The 19,145-nt window shown below is 45.4% G+C and overlaps 1 protein-coding gene across 1 annotated transcript in view; it reads left to right on the top strand.

Moving 5' to 3' along the window:
• Wnk2 (WNK lysine deficient protein kinase 2) overlaps nt 1-19,145 on the top strand; it is a 120,318-nt gene that overhangs the window by 72,357 nt on the left and 28,816 nt on the right. The window contains exons 14-19 of the mRNA XM_015506253.2: nt 74-123; nt 853-1,021; nt 1,090-1,206; nt 5,408-5,578; nt 5,718-5,763; nt 6,336-6,455. Of these exons, the coding sequence (XP_015361739.1) occupies nt 74-123; nt 853-1,021; nt 1,090-1,206; nt 5,408-5,578; nt 5,718-5,763; nt 6,336-6,455 (673 nt within the window). The remainder of the gene's footprint in view (nt 1-73; nt 124-852; nt 1,022-1,089; nt 1,207-5,407; nt 5,579-5,717; nt 5,764-6,335; nt 6,456-19,145) is intronic.

The raw sequence follows: 19,145 nt of genomic DNA, 5'->3' as shown, positions 1-19,145 counted from the left end.
AGGTGGAGGGGAGTGCGTGCCACCCGCGGGTCGGAGCTGTGACCTGTTCTCTTTCCTCTGGTTTTTATTTCAGGAGCAGGCCTCCCAGGACAAGCCGCCTGGCCTCCCGCAGAGCTGTGAGAGGTACCAGCCCAGAGGGGACAGGTCGGGGGTGTGGGCCCAGTGCTGGCTCAGCCCAGCCTCTGCTGCTGCTCCGTGGGCCCTGACCCAGTTTGCCTCGGTGCCACCACCCTCTTTTCTAAACCTGACCTGGCAGAGCTTTAGGGACCTTCTCTCAGGGTCTTTGTCAGCCCTGGATGAAATCTGGTTGTCGGAGGCTCCCAGCTGTGTTTCGAGTCTGCCGGGAACATGGCCCTGGCCTGTGGGCCAGCAGGAGGAGGCTGTGGGTGGAGAGGCCCCGGGGGACTTCCTGTGAACAGCAGAGTCCAGCCCCTTAGATCCTGGGTCTCCCAGACCGCCACCTCCTGTGTTCTTGGGGAGGCAGCCTGTTCTTCCTGAGGGTGCTCATGAAGTGACCACGGGCCCATCCTCTGAGGGTGCTGATGTTTCACGGTCTTCACACCAGCTCCAAGTGGCTGCTGTTTCCTGCACAGATGGGGAAACTGAGGCATGGGAACCAGTTTTTGGGTCAGGATGTTGAGAGGGCTGGAGGTCTTGCAGCCAGTGACTGTGAAGTCCACCCTTCTGCATGGAGGCCACCCGGGATGGATGCTGCAGGGTTCCCTTACAGGCAGCTGCTGTTTCTGCAGGTCACAGCTTCAGGCCTGGAGGTTTTGAGGCCCCCAGGCTGGGCTGACCAGAGCACTGGCTTGTCACCCGTGGGTGCTGTTAACGTTCTTGGTTCTTACTCAGCTATGGAGGCTCTGATGTCACTTCTGGAAAAGAGTTGAGTGACAGCTGTGAGGGCGCCTTTGGAGGGGGCAGGCTGGAGGGCAGGGCTGCCCGGAAACACCACCGCAGGTCCACGCGGGCTCGCTCCCGGCAGGAGAGGGCCAGCCGGCCCCGGCTTACCATCCTGAATGTGAGTGGCCGGGACCCCAGGCACGCGGGTGCGGTGTCCTCCATGAGCTGACCATCCGCTTCCTACAGGTGTGCAACACGGGGGACAAGATGGTGGAGTGTCAGCTGGAAACACACAACCATAAGATGGTGACCTTCAAGTTTGACTTGGACGGGGACGCGCCTGATGAGATCGCCACGTACATGGTGAGGGTGGGCCTGGGCATCGAGGCCAGGTCTTGGGGCATGTGCAGGGCCCAGTGGCTGAGCTTGGCTCTGTGTGGGGGTGTCACCCACCCCCAGTGCCTAGGAGCTGCCCCGGAGCGGTGAGGCTGTGGTGGGGAGCACTGACCCCTGCACTGGGTTCTGTGGGCTCCTCCCCACACTGGGCAGAAGCCTCTGGGGCCCAGAGGTCAGCCTGAAGGCTGTAACTACCCAGGAGGGTGTCTCAACTCCTCAGCTGTCCCTCAGAAGAAGAGGAGGAAATGGCAGGCAGGTGCCATGAATGAGCAAAGGGAAGTAGCACCCCAGCACCCAATGTCCCCGCTCAGAGCTACCTGTCACCCTCCCCAGTGGAAGGGCCAATCTCAGCCCTGCACCCCATTCCCGTTTCCCCAGCTACTGCATGCACCTCCACCCAGAGACACCCTCCCTGCCCAGGTAGACCACTCGTTGAGTACCTCATCCTCAGGGGCTTCACTTGTTCCCAAACCTTGCTCCCAAGGGATCCCACAGTGTCCTCAGCACCTGGCCCTATTAGAAACGGGGATCTTTGGCCCTTAGAAACTGTCCAGCGCACAAGGACACAGGCAAAAAGGACCCTCTTGTTTGCACCATGCTTACTGGCCCATGAGTGACCACCCCACAGGACAGCGTTCTTCCTAGAACATCGCCACCAGCGGGGAGCTTAGGAAGCAGTCAGCATTGGTGGCTGGTGCTGTGACCCCTGCCTCCCCCCACCTCACACACACATACAGTGAGTGGGGCTAGCGTGACTAGGGAACAGAATATGAAATGCAGTTTAATCCAGCAATGCAAATGGCCCACGTGGCCAGCGGCCGCTGCATTCAACAAGCTGGCTCTGAAGGTCAGCAGAAAGCTTCCCCTTGGACCGCGTCCCAGCCGCTCCAGCCCCGGCTTCATTAAATTCTGATGTGGATTTCATGGGAAAGCCCCAGCTGCTTGCTTTTGGGACAGTTCCACAGAGAGATCTCAGATAAGACCTTCCTGGAGCCCACGCCCAGGGCACAGTCCCCACGATGTTAAGGAAGAAATTGTTCAGCCCTTTGTTGAAATGCTTGGGAGGATTTTTGGAGACTGTTGCAATAGGGGAGAGAACATGTAGTCAGCTCTGAACCCAGCAGGGACAGCGAGAGTCACAGCCCAAGAACAGCATGGGGTCAGTGGACGGAAGGTAACTGAGAGGAGACCTCAGGTGCCGAGCCCAGATGGATGGTCAGCTCAGGTCGTGGACGCCAGGCAGTCCTTACCTCTCATGTTCAGGATGGTCAGTGGGCTGGCTGGCCCTGTCCTGCCGGAGTGGGTGTGTGAACCTGTGGTGGTATTTCCGGGCAGCTCCACCCTCCAGCCTGCTCCCTTTCAAGGTGCTTTGAGAGCCATCGCTCAGCTCTTTCTGGAAGTGACCTCAGAGCCTCTGTAGAAACCCACTGCTGAACACACTGAGTGAGGCCCTTGCTGAGGGCCACCATCATTTCGGATGTCAGAGAGATGAAGAATTTGATCAGATGCCTGGTGGCTGGTGGAGGGGAGGGTCAAAGTTGGCGGCTGGCTACGGTGGGGCCAGGAGGGGTCTTGGTCAGCAGCCAGTGACTGGTTCCTTTGTGTAGCCTTAAGCAAACCCTGGTCTTCACCCTGCAGTCTAAACGGAAACCCCGAGACATCTCTTATCTTACTTTGTTTTCTAACCCATGTCTCCTGTTACTCTGTGTGCATGTGTTCCTGTATCTCAAAGCGTAATCATGAAGTGGACACCTGTGAAGTGTCCCCTTGGCCTCTGAGCCTGTTCCTGTGGCCCTGCCCCCACCTTCCTTGCAGCACTGTGATTAGACAAGCGTTTGTTCACGTCCCCCACGGGGTCCCCGTCCAGGGACGACACAGTTCTTACTGAATTGTGAACACTGACAACTCCGCAGCTTCTCAGACCTGTTCTAACATGTGCTCACCATCCTGAGTCTCCTCCCGCCTGTGGCTCTCTCTCCTGTACCGTGTGAAGGTTTGAACTGGGAGTTTTTAAGCCCGGTCATCTAAAGTCCCTTTACAAAGCAAGCGTGACATAAATACACAAATTTGGCCCATCGGCATGGCTGTCCACATGTAGCCTCTGCTGGGTGCCCACCCGTGCTCTTCCTCGCACCCTCCTGTCCCAGGGACAGAGGTGTCAGGGGGCTGGAGTGGAGGTCTGGGTGTTAGCTGGGGGAACGCAGTGCTGTCCAAACAAGCTCCTCCCCACCCAGGGATGGGCCTCCTGAGTGTGGGGCATGAGGTTCCCTTGCTGGTGTGTTTAGCTGGGCCTTGGGCTCATATTCTGACAGAGACCCCCTTGCCACCCTCGTGGTGAAGGGGAAATGTGGATGTTTGCTTTAAGTCAGCATCAATTCCCAGGTTATCAAAAGGCCCTATATCTTTAGGGTTTTCTTGGTTTTGCTTTTAATTTATTTTAATCTCTTTGAAAATAAATTCATATCTAGCAGGAAAACACTAAGGGGCACTAGTTCAGGTCTGTGCTGAGTTGGCACGCTGTAGATGTTCTCATGTGCAGCACCTGTGTCACAGCTGGATGATCTAACTGCCCATGGTGTGGCACCGTATGCTGTCCTCAGTTAACAGGTGAATTGGGAGGACAGCGTTGGCCAGCCCCTCCTCTGAGGGATATGCCAGTGCTCCTGGGCCTGGTATGGGGAGGGTCAGAGGAGCTCTGCTCTGCAGCCAGCTTATTATGGGAGGCAGATGGATCCAGCCCAGAAAGGAAGAACAGATGGCCTGGGCAGGGCCGAGGCATCTGGGTGACCGCAGAGGTGTGTGGGTAGGAGAAGGATCCGTGGCCTGAAGTGGGCAGGGATTGGACCCTGCTGGGAGAGGGAACAATCTGACCTCTTTCCCTGGAGCTGTGTGTACAACTCTCCGAGATGCACTATGTCCCATCTGCTTGAGTGGCCAAGGACACAGCAAAACAGGGTGTAAGCAGGGGTGCAGCATGCCCACATGAGAGTTGGGGACAGTGACTGTCTTTCTACACCAAGGTCTGAAGGCTGCGGTAGTGAGGCTGTGGTGTGGGACCTGCTGGCCACCCTTCTCTCTCCCACCAGAGGCCTGGGCTGTCCTTTCTGTCCCAGGTGCTGGCTAAAGGGTAGAGATCACATGTGTGAACCGCATGGCCCTGAGAAGCCAGAGGGTGGTGCAAGATGAGGTAATCTTGGTCTCAGCCCCAGACTGACAGGAGAAAGGCAGCTGGCTTTAATGGGCCTTGTGCTCTGGAGGAATGGCCACCTAACCTGGACATCAGGGTCCAAGGTGCAGTTAGAAAGGCCACAGTGCAGGGGGTGCACCTTAGTGGAACAAGAGCAAGGCTGGGACCCAGTTATGTGCCCTGAGTAGTTTCTCTATGGCCAATTTTGGGGACACCCTCTCTGGACTTCGCTCTGAGAAGAGCTGTGTGGCTGTGGGTGAATCTTGTTGAGCACAGACCACGAGAAGGCCAGCCTCAAGTAGCTCTGGTGAAATACAGGCATGGGCTCAAGGACAGCCCAAGCTTGAGAAGGGTGGACGCCCAAGTGGAGAGAATAGGAGACAAACTCCCAGGGTCTCTGCCGAGGAAGCAGGGGACATCAGGAGCCTTGATGGGGGCCACCTGCTGATCACTCTTCCACCCCCACCTCCATGCCAAGTCCAAAGCTATAGGTCAAACACTGAGGCCGGGAGAGCAGTGGGTGCAGGTACAGAGAAGGGTGTGTGGACATCTTGCATAGCTTTGCCAACCCTGCTGCTCAGCCTGTCCCCAAACCTGCCCACCAGCTGGAACCTGTACCTTCAGATCTGCCTCCTTGTCTCTCATGGCCTGCCTGGTGCCCATGTCCCAATTGTCCCCCCTCCTATACCCTGGTCCCATTGATCCTGTGCACCTGCCAACCTTGAAGGTGACTGGACCAGCCTGGGGTTCCATGACTGGTCCTCACTCTGGGCATGGCAGTGCCAGACAGGCTTCTTCTCTAGGCTGAGCTGTCTTGTCACCCTGGGGCCATCTGCTCCCCTCCTGGGCTGGGCAGGGGCGTGCCCCTTTGCCGTGTCGTCCCCTGGCACCGAGAACAGAGTAGAGGTCCATATATCCCCCATCAGGCTCCAGGGCGCGGCCTGCGGCGGGTGGTTATGGCCGCTGTGTGTGCCCTTGCAGGTGGAGCACGGCTTCATCCTGCCCGCTGAGCGGGAGACGTTCATCGAGCAGATGAAGGATGTCATGGACAAGGCAGAGGACATGCTCAGCGAGGACACAGATGCTGACCGTGGCTCTGATGCGGGGGCCAGCCCACCACACCTGGGGTCCTGTGGTCTGGCTGTGGGGGAGGTGAGAGCCTGCGTCCCCAGGAAGCCGTGGAGGGTGCTGTGGGGTGGGAGGGTGGACCCTGCAGTTCAGCGGGAAGCTCTGAAGGAAGTTCTCCCTGAACGCGGGCTGCGCTGACCTCCGATCCCTCTCCCTCATGCAGGAGAGTGGACAGTCCCAAGCAAATGCCCCTGTGTATCAGCAGAACGGTGAGTCACCCCCACCTCGGGTCACACCTGTCAGAGCAGATGAGCCTGGGGTTCTGGGAAGAGCCATTCCCTAGTGTCCCTGTCCTCTGCTCTATAGCAGGTGTTTGCTTTGAAGCCTCCAATGAGCATAGTGTCAGGGTCTTGGCATTGCAGTGGGGGTGGGGGTGGGAGTGTGTGGTGACAAGGGTCCCCCATCTGGGAGTGGCCACCCCATCTGAAGTCTGTCACCTGTTGACTGGCATCACCACCTTCACGGCCGATGCTGCAGGCATCCTAGGAACTAAACATGAACCCAGGGCACTCCTGAGTCTCGGGCTGGCCGCCCATCCCCCACCCCTCTGGGTGAGAGAGGATATAGAAGCCCCTCCTCAGGGCCTCTTTTTCAAGGGGCCTGGGGACCATCTGTGTCATGGAGGGAAGCTCTTTTGGACTGTGACTGGGAACTGGGTTCCCTGCCCATGCCCTTCTGAGTAAATCCTGTGGGTGCAAAGTTCTGTGGAGCCCCCTGTGACGGTCCGGTGTGGCAGAGGTGTCACCTGGTCTCAGCATGCTGTTCTTGTTCTGTTTCTCAGTCTTGCACACGGGGAAGAGGTGGTTTATTATCTGTCCGGTGGCTGAGCACCCAGCAGCTGACGCCCCTGAATCGTCACCCCCACTTCCTCTAAGCTCCCTGCAGCCAGAAGCCAGCCAAGGTAGGAGCAGCCACAACCCCCACCCTGGGATCCCTCCCCAGGTAACCCACGGGCTTCCTTCTGTACATCCCCTCACTGGTGTGCACTGGGCACCCAGCACCATGCGAGGGGCCTTCCACACTGTCACCCCAAACTTAGGGCAGCCTACTGGGCTGTTTTCCTATCCATCCCTGTTTTCTACCGGATCAGCTAAGCATAAGCTTGAACCTGCCCTGTTATCTCCACCGCGCAGGTGAGGCACAGGTGAGGCGCAGGTGAGGCTCTGCCCTGCCTCTGTGCTGCCTCGTAAACTTTGCACCCTTCCTGTTTCATGGGGAAAACACACCCTGGGGTCCTGCTTGGCAAGAAGTGTGGGGTGGGAAAAGCCCTTTTATTTCTGACCCTGATTCCCAGTGGTCCCCATGGATGGGGATCACTGTTGTGGATCTGCCTACAGAGGACAGTAAGTTTGCCCTCGGGCTGTGGGGGAAATCTTGATTTTTATGGTCCTTTGGAAAAACAAAACTAGTCATTTAAGCCAGTTTAAGGTTTAATTCCCTATCACTTGGCCAAAAAAGAGTGGCTAAAACTTAAACCACCATTATGGTACATTGATTAAAAAAAAATATTTGTAAGACAACTTTGATTTCCTCTTGTGTTTCCAGTGCCTTCCATTGTACCTTTGGAGATTTGTTACCACCAGGAAAAAGTCAGCTTAATAGAAAACCCCAAAAGAAGCCAGGCCCTGAGATGGGGTGCTGTCTGGTCATGGGAACTGAGAAGTCAGGGACCAACAGCCTTATTTGAAAGACTCCCTTTTAAAAGGGGAATTTGACTCTTGACTGTACTGTGCACACTCCCAGGTGAAAGAAAAGCCTCTAAAAATAAATTTCAGTGCAGCATAGGGGTCAAGGGATCAAGTGATAGTGTGGTGTAGGGTCAAGGGACATTGTGAATATGGGGTCACAGAACATTGTGACGTGGAGGTCAAAGGCCAGTGTGGTGTAGGGTCAAGGGTCATTGTGGTATGGGTCAAGGGACAGCATGCTATAGGCTCAGGGGACATTGTGATGTGGGGTCAAAGGTCAGCGAGGTGTGGGGTTGAGAGCCCAGAGTTCAACCGTCGTCCTTCGTGTGCATACTGAGAGGTTGACCTCTGGAAACCTTTCAGAGTCAGGGTATCTATTAAGACAGGAAAAGTGAGTGACAGTGTGTGGATTTGGATCAAACATCCACTGAAGATGACCAAAGAAGTTTGACAGGTTATGAGAATCACCTGCTCAAGGGCACTGGAAATCTGAATAGAGGGCAGTTACCAGGCTGGGGTCAGCAGAGGCAGAGAAGGAGGGCAAGGCCCTTTCCCCTGGAGCATGTCCCATCCACAGGAGAGGCTGAGCACAGCTTCAGCTGCTCCATGGCTAGACAGAAGGGGCACAGAGTCCAGGGCCCATGGTGGCCCTGCAGAAGCTGTGCACTAGAGCGCAGGGCCCAATGGAGGAGGCAGAGCTGCAGAGGGAGGAGCCCAGGCAGGACATTTTGGCCTCTCATCAGGAGATCCCAGTGTGGGTGCTCGGGCAGGAGCACAGAAGTCCTTTCTGAGGGAGAAAACATCATTTTGGATTTCAAGTGACTTGCACAGACAATTTTTTAAAGTATAATATCTGCCACAAAGTAAAAAAAAAATAATAACTAGGCAGGGGAGCTGGGCTCTGGGTAAGATGGGGCAAGCACACACACCAGCCTTTGTCGCTACTGAGCTGAGCTATAAATCCTGGACAGACGTGATCCAGCTCTCTGAGCACTTGGGGAAACGTTAGCAGCAGGAAGATGGGGAATGACCAGGATTCAGGTACCACTGAGACTGCTGAGAGTTTAGCACATTTCCCTTCAGTATGTCCCAGCCTGAACCTAGCCTTCAGGCCAGAGTTGAGCTCTGTAGTACCAGAGAGAGAGTTAAACAAGTTGCAGCTCAGAGAACTGGAAAGGGAGTTCCTAAAGCTCAGGAGGGAATCCCCCCACCCCCGCTTTTTCTTTTCCCCTCTTCTCTTGTACCAGCCCCTAGATCAGTCTATGGCGTGGCAGCAGGTGGAACCATGTCAGGGGACAGCCAGGTCTCTAGGGGCTTAGACCCCAAACTGGATGGTTTTTTTTCTTTCTGTCACACTACTTGGCACAGTCACGGCACTAGGTGATTTCTGGCCAGAGGTTCAGAACAGGAAGTTCCAGGGAACCAGGACACAGAAAGGGAGGAGCTTGGGAAAGCAACCCCATCAAGCTGAATTCCTAGATGCAACTCCAGCCTGTGTGTGCATGAATCTGGTCCTAATTAGCATATAAAAATTTTGAGAACTAAATCAATAGATAAACTTACCTATGTTCCAGACTGGCCCTTAAGTGACACAAACCAGTTTCAGATAAGATTAGTCCAGCAAAAGCCCTGATAGCTGAACCAGGGCAGGCTGCAACTTGCAGTCTGCACTTAACCAGGTCATTTGCCTGCTAAAGCAAAACTATCAACATTTAGCATAGGATTCAACCATGACTCAAGGTTTCATAATATCCTTCAAGATGTTCAGAATTGAATCCAAAATTATTTGGGAAGTGAAAAATCATGAAAATGTCAACTCAGATGGAAAAAGCCAACACATCCAATAATAAGAAGACATAGATGAGGGAATGATCTGACAACAACTTAAAGCAGCTATTATAAGTATGCCTGAACAAGCAATCACAAACATTCTTGAAACAAATGTTAAAGTAGGAAGTATCAGCAGAGAAATAGAAAATACAAAAAAGAAACAAATGGAAGTTTTAATGCTGAAATTAAAAACACCTAAAATCATCCAACTGGAAGATAGAAAAAGTGAACAGTTTCAAGGATCTGTGGATCTACAACAAAGGTCTAGTGTTTGTGTCAGATTTCTAGAAGGAGGGGAGATAAGAATGCCAAAAAAAATATTTGAAGATATAATGCTGAAAACTTCCCAACTTTGGTGAAAGGTATAAACGTGGAGATTCAAGAAGCTAAGCAAACTCTAATCAGGTTAAAACAAAGAAATATGTGCCTGTACACATTGCTGAAAACCAAAGCTGCCCTCCACCCCACTACCAAAACAAAACAAAATAACAACAACAAAATAGCAAAAGCAGCCAGAAAAAAAATGACGCACTCCCTAGAAGAGACAGGAATTCAGATCACTGCAGATTTCTCACCAGAAACCATGGAGTTCAGCAGGAAGCAGGACGACATTTACAACGTATCGAAAGAAAAGAACTGACAATCCAGAATTCCGTTTTCAGGGAAAATGCCTTTTAGATGTACAAATGAAATAATGCCATTCTCAAAGAAAATGAAGAGAACTTGCAGCCAGTACCCCTGCTCCAAAAGAATTATTAAAGATCTTTAGACAAAAGGGAATTGATTCCAGAAAGTAACTTAGAACATGAGGACTGAACCAAGATCATATTGGACGGATATAATAATCTATTCTTCTCTTGAGTTCTGTAGAATATTGCTGCCCCCCCCCAAAAAAAAAAACTAAAAAAAAACATATCTAACAGTTGAAAGAAAAAAAAAGATTGTAATGTTTGAGGAGTTTTCAATGTTTGTAGATATAGTATATTAACATAATTATGATAAGGTGGATACAGTGACCTGTACATTTGTGATGTTTCTCCATTCCCATTGAAGTGATAAGGTACTGGTTCTAAGTAGAACTGAAAAGTTAAGTATGTGTTCTGGAACTCCTAGAACAACCATTCAAAGAATTGTTCGAAGTTATTGTAGATAAATTCAGATGAATTTTTTTAAACAATCAAATAACCACAAAGAAGGGGAGAAAGAGAAAAAGAGAAAGAAATAGAGTACCAAAAAACGAAATCTAACAGAACAGGGGGGCAATCCAGTAAACAAACAAAATGGCAGATCTTAATCTAAATATACCAATAACAAAAAGGAAAAAGTTCTCTCATGCCGGGCATGGTGGCACATGCCTGTAATCAAGAGGCCAAAGCAGGAGGATTCCAAGTTCAAGGCTAGCTTGGGCAATTTGTGAGACCCTGTCTTACATATGTGAAGCCCTGGGTTTAGTTATCAGTATTGGCGGGGGCGGGGGGGGGGGGCCCAAAACGTCTTACCAGTATGAATTAAAAGACAGATTATGAGAATGATTAAAAAACCCAACAACTTGCACTGGGGTGGTGGTTCAGTGGTGGAGTGCTCGCCTAGCATGCATGAGGCATTGGATTCGATCCTCAGCATCACATAAATGTAGAATAAAGATATTGTGTCCACCTAAAATTAAAAAATAAATATTTTTTAAAAACCAAACAACTTGACCTAAGTGTATGCTATCTATTAGAAACTTCTAATAAATTATTTAGATAGGTTAAAGGGAGGATGTTAAACAACAGACTGTGCAAATCCTTCTCCAAAGAATGCCGGAGTAGCTGTTTTTATTTCAGACACAATATACTTCAGAGAAAAGAGATGATATTATGTATTCATAAGGTGATCAATTCATATAGTAATGTCTTAAGTATATGTGCACCTAATAACAGAGCTTCAAAACTAACAAGTAAAAACAGAAACAGATAAATCCGTAACTATTCTTGGAGACTTCAACACCTCTCTCTCAGTAATAGATGAAACAGAAAGAAAGTCAGCAAGGATATAGAAGATGTGAACAACACTACCAACCATCTTGACCTAACTAACACACTGAAAATAACAGAATATACTTTATTTTCTAGTACATGTAGAGCAATCACCCTATCTTGAATTGTGAAACAAAACCTGACAAATTTAAGTGAATTGATATTATACCAGATATAGTCTCTGATAATAATGAAGAATTAAATAACACTTATGAATTATCTATGGGTGAAAGAAATAGTCGCAAGTATTTAGAAATATTTTTGAGTGAATATGAAAATATACCATCATCCAAACATTTAAAAAAGATATGTTACTAATTGTACAAAATCTTTTCCAAAGAATACATGAAGAAGGAACACTTTCCAAATCATTTTAAAACCAGACAAAGGCAGTACCAAAAGAGAGAGCAATAGACCAATATCTATCATGAACATAAAGGGGAAATTTTCTCAATAAAACTTTAGAAAGTCAAATCCGGCAATATATAAAAAGAACAATACACCATGAGAAAGTGGGTATATTCCAGGAAAGCAACAGTCAAGATTCAATTAACCTGCCCTATTAATATTCTAATGAAGGAGAAAAATGGATATCATCATATTAGTGGATATAGCAAAAACATTTAACCAAATACAGCATCCATTTATGATAAAAATTCTCAGCAGTTTAAGAAAGGAGCTTGCTCAACCTGATAAAGGTCATCAACACAAACATAAAAGCAAACCTCCAGCTAGCATCATATTTTGTTGTGAAAGACCAATGCGTTCTCCCGCCCTAAGAATGTAAGAAGGCAAGGGTGCCATTTTCACCATTCTTATTCAACATTGAACCAAAGTCCTAACTGTTAGACTTCAAGACAGGCAAGAGGCAAATAAAAGACATGTGAATTAAAAGGAAGAAATAAAACTCCCTATTATCAGATAATATGATCTTATATTTAGATAATCCCATGGATTCTGTAGCCATAACAAACAGCTTCTACTAAGTGAGTTTAGCAAAACCACAGGCTTCATAGTCGACGTCCAAAAATAACTATTTCGTGATCCTTGCAGTGAACAATGGAAAACCAAAACTTTGAAAATAGACCATTTCCTATAGCAAAATAAATAAGTAATAAAAAGAAGGAATGCATAGGTACAAATTTAAGACATTATATGCAGAAATTACAAAGTACTGTCGAAATGAATCAACGATGACGTAGATAAGTGGAGAAGTATACTTCGTACATGGGCTTGAAGATTCGACATAGTAAAAATGTCAGTGGATCCATAAAGATTTAATGCAATATAAATAAAACTAAAACTAAAGCAATATTTTTGTAGATATGGACGAGTTGATTATTAAGTTTATATGGACATACAAAGGAAACAGAAATAGCCAAAACGATTTTTTAAAAGAAGATCAAGTTAGAAGGATAACACTACCCAATATTAAGACTTACTATAAAGTTATGTAGTATGGCAAAGGCATTGACATACAGATCAGTGGGACAGAATAGAGAGCCCTGAAATGACCCCTACATTTTGATTTTTTTAAAAAAACAAGGATGCAAATTTGATTCGATGGAGAAAGGATAGTCTTTTCAATAAGTGATGTTGAATAGTGGCTCATTCATATGCAAAAAATGAACCTTGACCCTATGCTTTTCATCTTATAGAAAATTTAATTCACACTAGGTCAAATGTAAAATGCGAAACTTATGTGACTTTTAGAAGAGAACTAGGAAAAAATCTTTGTGACCTGTGGTCAGAACTCTTAGACATGATATCAAAGGTATATTCCATAAAAGAAAAAAAATGGATAAATTGGATGTTGTCAAAATTAAAATCTTCTACCCTGTGAAAACCCACTATCAAGGGAATAAAAAGACAACTCACACTCTGGGAGAAAATAACTGCAAATCACATATCCAACTTGGTATTTCTACAAGGAATATATAAAGAATTCATAAAACTCAACAGTAAGAAAACAATGATAAGTAAAGAAAAAAATCCATACAATCATCACAGTAAATTCAGAAAAGCTATTTGACAAAACTGAACAACTATAAACACCCTCAGAAAACTTGGAATAGAAAGGAACTTCCTCAACTTGAAGAATAGAACATAAAATCCTATGACTATTATCATACATAATGGTGAGTGACTGAATGCTTCCTCCAACTATCAGGAAAAAGACAAAGATGTCTGCTCTCACCACTTAATTCATCACGTTAGTGGAGAGTCTAAGCAGTTTAGTAAGTCTGGAAAAGAGAAGAAAAAGCATCTGGATTGAAAAGAAATAAACAGTCTTATATTCACAGAAAGCATTTGTATAGCAAGTGCAATGGAATATCTAAAACTACTAGAACCAGTAACCGAGCTGGGTTGTAGGATATTGGAGCAATATGCAAAATTTCTGTGTACTAGCAACGATCAAAAACTGAAGTTCTAACAAACTATTCTTTACAGCCTATGAACTATTTAGGGCTAACCTGACAAAATGTGTGTAAGGTCTTTACAATGAAAACTACAAAACAGTACTGAAGGAAACTAAAGAAAATCTAATAATTCCTCAGGATTTTCAATGTCTACTCCTTGAGAGATACTAGGAAAATGAAAATACTAGCCAGACTAGGAGGAAATATATTTGTAAGGTTTGTATGTGATGAAGTTCTTACACCCAGGTAATACCAGGAACTATCAAAATGCAGTGGTAGAAAAATAAACTAATGAAAAGATCTATACAGACAATTCACCTAAGATCTGTCTATCAAGTTTATGAAAAGGTCATTGTTCATTCAGGAACTACAGAGTAAAAGCGCCGTGAAAGATCACTTATGCTTATTAAAATAACTAGAATTTAAAAGATCAAGTGTTATTGAGGGTGTAAAGGAGCTAGAATTCTTTATTTTTTTAGTAGATGGACACAGTACCTTCATTTTATTTTATTTCATTTATTTTCATGTGCTGCCGAGGATTGAACCCAAAGCCTCACACAGTCTTGCTAAGTTGTACAGGTTGACCTTGAACTTGGTTCCTCCTGCCTCGGCCTCCCAAGTGTAGCCACTGTGCCCATCTATATTTTAAATAATATCCACATTATTGATAGGTACAATGTAGGTACTCTGTAATGGTTGGTATACTGTATTGTTTAGGGAATAATGACAAGGAAAAAAGACTGTACATGTTTAGTAAGGAAGCAATTAAAAAAAAACCATTTTCAACAGATGACTGGTTGAATACATGGATGGGAAACTCATAGATTCAGAGGGGGGACTCTACTTACCCAAGAGAAAATAAAAGCAGATGTCTGACAAAGATTTTTACAGGAATGTTCATAGCAGCTTTCTTTATAACTGCACAACCTTGAAAGCCCAGATCCCCATCATCAAGGGGACACATCATGGTTTATCCACACAGCGTAACACTACTCTGCCACAAAAAGAAATCAACTAATGGTATTTATTTCAGCATGCATGATTCTCAAAATAATTGTGCTGAACCAAAGATAACAGACAAAAGAATACATACTATGCAGTTGCATTTACGTAAAATACCAGGTAATGCACACTGATCTCTAGGGACTGAAAACAGGCCACTAGTTATCTGGGAACAAGAATATGGCAGGGAAGAGAGGAAAGGAAGGACACAAGGTTCATAAGGATAACATGTGATAGCCAGGTACTGCAGTGCACACCTGGAATCCCAGCCATCTGGAAGGCCAAGGCAGCAGGACTGAAAGCTCAAGGCTAGCCTCAGCAATTTAGCAAGACCCTGTCTCAAAATAAAATAAAAAGGGTGGGGGTGGGGGGGAGGCTGGGGATGTGGCTCAAGTGGTAGCGCGCTCACCTGGCATGCGTACGGCCCGGGTTTGATCCTCAGCACCACATACAAACAAAGAAGTTGTGTCCGCCAAAAACTAAAAAATAAATACTAAAATTCTCTCTCTCTCTCTCTCTCTCTCTTAAAAAAAAAAAAAAGGCGGGGGGATATAGCTCAGTGGTAGAGTGCTTGCCTAGTATGTTTAAGGATCTGGATTCAGTTTCTAGTAGTACATAACAAAAAAAAATTAAGGCAAGGAAGGAGAGAAAAAGCAACACTGAACATGGACACATAGAAATCCCTAGTAAGATGATAGTTTTAGCCCAATTAGGTCAGTACTTAAAAGGTAAATGGGCTAAATCTCAATGCTTGTTAAAAGTAGACAAACAGCTGGACTCTGTGGTGCTCATGCCTGTGATCCCAGTGGCTCGGGAGGCTAAGGCAGGAGCATCAGAAGCTCAAATCCAGCCTCAGCAACTTAGGGAGGCCCTGTCCCTAAATAAAATATTTTAAAAGGGCTCAGGATATGGTTCAGTGGTTAACTGCCCCTGGGTTTAGTCCCTGGTACCAGAAAAAATAGATTTTCAGCCAAAAGTATAATGTGAAAGAGTCTTACCAGGAAGATAGGATATTTCAGTATTTGCATATGTTTAATAAAATAACCTCAAAATACATCAAAATTAACAGAAATAAAGAAATAAATTTATCACCACTGGGGGAGATTTGTACTTTTAGAACAGAAATAGAAAATCAATAAGGACATAGAAGATATCAACCACAGAACTAGCAGTCAGTCTTATTATATACACAGAAGGTTTTTAATGACTGATTTAATTGTACAAAGTAGTAGCAAATAGATTTAAGTGGAACCTTAAAAGAATATGGCAGTGACTAAATTGTGTTGATTTCAGAGTTCAAGGTTGGTTTAACTTAATTTGAATTAAGAATGTGATGAATTTGTTAAAGCATGTGATCATTTCGATAGATAATTCTATTTTAAAAAAAGAAAAAAATCCCAGCTAGTGTTCTAATTGGTAAGAAAATACTGAATACCTTCTCTATGAGATGGGGAGCAAGATAAGAATGTCCACTCTTGCCACTCCTGCTTGGTATCCTAAATCCTAGGTAGTACCATATTGGGGGAGGGGAAGGAGGGAGGAGAAGGAGGCAGGCAGGACTGACATAGCCCCAGACGCTGCCTATACAGTTCAATCAGGATTTCTGGATTTGGTAGGCAGCATCATTCTGGTTCGAACCCTCCAGATGATTCCATTCTGAAGCCAAGTTCAAGAGCCAGTGGCCTGATCACTTGTGAATACATAAGAAGAGTTGGGGTCACAGCATAATAGCTTTAATTTTAATTTGAAGAAAATGCTTTTCATCTCAAAAGAAGTTTTGTTGTTGTTGTTGTTGTTTTGTTATTGTTGTTGTTTTTTTGAGTAGTGCTAAGGATCAAACCCAGGGCCTCACATATACTAGGCCAGCACTCTAACCCTAACCCCCAACCCCTCAAAACAAGGTTTTCCAAAGCAAACGTTGGCTTATTTGAGTTGGTACCAACTTGATGTAGCATTTCCTCTCATCCACTCCAGTAGGAATCATCTGTAAATGGAAACGATACATAGTGTGTTGTAATAGACCCACAGAGTGGGTGATCCTTCTGTGTCTCAGTGCAGCGCCACATTAGTGCTACATAAATGGTGATTTGTAAAATATGACTACTTTTTATTTAAAATTTGGGCAGAGCCAGGCATGGTGGCTCACACCTTAATCTCAGTGGCTCTGGAGGATCGAAAGTTCAAAGTCAGCCTCAGCAACTTAGTGAGGCCCTAAGCAACTTAGTGAGACCCTGTCTCAAAATAAAAAAGGGTTGGGGCGTGGCTCACTGGTTGAGTGCCTCTAGGTTCAATAGCTGATACCAAAAAAAAAAAAAAAAAAAAAAAATTGGACAGAGCAATATAAGCATCTTTGACTCTAAGTCCTCGCTAGAAGTTACTGGGCTAAACTTCTGTTCCTTCCAAGGAAACCTATTTGTTAAAACTTTTCCCATTTTACAGTAGAAATTATTATTTTGGGGAGTCATATAATTTTGTATTTTTTAACCTCTATTTAATAGCACTTTTTTTTAATGCTGTTTTAAAAAGTGACAAAGACTGCAATGGAAGAGTTATAACAACCACTATTTGTTGATAAAGTGATTATGTTCATGGAAATTTGAATTCACAGATAAATTATTAGAATTAAGTGAAATGCAGAATGTAATTGTGCCATATATTACCAGCACGCAGAAAATGAGAAACTTTGAAAAGTTCCACTAATAGTAACATGAAAATATTAAACACCAGAGATAACCAACACATGTGTAAGACCTCAATAGCAAAACTGTATAACATGGAGAGAAAATTAAAAAGAAATGAGTGGAAAGATACCTACTATATTCATGTTACTGGAAAATCCAATATTATAAACACTTTACTTCTCCCCAAATGGATCCATAGATTCCATGAGATCCCAATTAAAATTGTAACTATTTTGTTTTGTCTTGTTTTTGTGGCAGTGGGGGTAGAACCCAGGGGCACTTGACCACTGAGCCACATTCTTAGTCCTCTTCTATTTATTTTGAGATAGGCTCTTGCTGAGTTTCCCAGGCTGGTCTCAAATTTGTGACCCTCCTGCCTCAGCCTCCCAAGTAGTTGGGATTATAGCCATGCACATTTGCACCTGGCTTGAGCCATTTGCAATGGACATCAGCAAGCCAATTATATGATATCTGTGGAAGTAGAAAGGCCAGAAAAAATCTAGGTGGTTTCTAGGGGAAGAAGACCGTTTTGCTGAATTTCATGACTATTATATAAACCTGCAATCATGGAAACAAACTGATCCTGAAACAGGATAGGAAAATTGAACAATGGAGCAGAAGAGATGCCAAATGTAGCCCGCATATTTGGCCATGTGATTGACAAGAGAGGTCTCACTGCCCAACAGTGGGGACAGGACGGCCTCTCAATAAAAGGAGTTGGGATATGGGCCTTTTGCATGGGGAGAGAATAATCCTACTTCCAACCTCACATCATATGCATATTCAGTAACAAGTGAATTTCGAATCTCAGTGTAAAAGGCAAAACAGTCGATTTCCTAGAAGTAATGAAGGACAATGTCTTATTGGGCCCAATGTAGGACAGACACATCACAGTTCAACAAAAACATTAAAGACTGGCTACAGATTGGTTAAATTTGACTACATTGTGCTGAGGATACACACACACACACAAACACACACACGTCAAGTTTGATGGCATTAAAATGAAGCACTAATGGTCATCAAAAGATATCAGTAATTGCCAGGCATGGTGGCGCATGCCTGTAATCCCAATGGCTCTGGATGCTGAGTTAGGAGGGTAGCAGGTTCAAAGCCAGCCTCATCAACTTAACAAAGCCCTAAGGAACCTAGTGAGACCCTAACTCAACATAAAAAGGCTGGGGATGTGGCTCAGTGGTTAAGCACCCTTGAGTTCAATCCCTGGTACAAAAATAAATAAATAAATAAAACACCACTAATAGAGCAAGTAGGCAAATCAGAGAGAGGGTATTTGCAATACGTAAACAACAATGTTTCTTATCTAGCAAATGTGATGCACTCCTATAAATCAAAAAAGAATGAAAACTCAATAGAAAAAACACCAAGACATGGACAAGTGTATCATAAAAGAATATATCTCAGCTTACTCAGGAGGCTAAGGCCGGAGGATTACAATTTCAAAGCCATGCTGGGAAACTTAGAGAGACCCTATCTCTAAGTAAAACTTTTTAAAGGTTGTGGGTATAGCTGAGTGCTTGTCTAGCATGTATGATGCCCTGGGTTTAATCCCCAGATCCCCCCACCCTCAACACACACACACACACACACACACCAGAAGCTAGTCAACTGGCAAATAAACATATGAAAATGTATTTAATTAATTATTTGTTAAAGAAATACAAATCAAAACCACAGTGACATACCACCTCACTGTGTTAGGAGTGGCTATTATCTTAAAAAAAAAAAACAGCAAGAACTGATAAGGATATGGAGAAATGGGAACCTTGTGTACAGTTGGAATGTAAATTTGTACAGCCATTATGGAAAGCAGTGTAGAGGTTCCTCAGAAAATTAGGATAGAATTACCATTGGATCCAGCAGTCCCACATGTGGCTAAAGAAAGACCTGGAAGAAATAAAGATCTGCTCTCCTGTGTTTATTGCAGTTCTACT

This window comes from Marmota marmota, unplaced genomic scaffold (genome assembly GCF_001458135.2).
Source record: "Marmota marmota marmota unplaced genomic scaffold, marMar, whole genome shotgun sequence".
Taxonomy (NCBI): Eukaryota; Metazoa; Chordata; class Mammalia; order Rodentia; family Sciuridae; genus Marmota; species Marmota marmota.
Note: the sequence above shows the minus strand (reverse complement) of the source record. Positions and strands in the feature narration are given on the sequence as shown.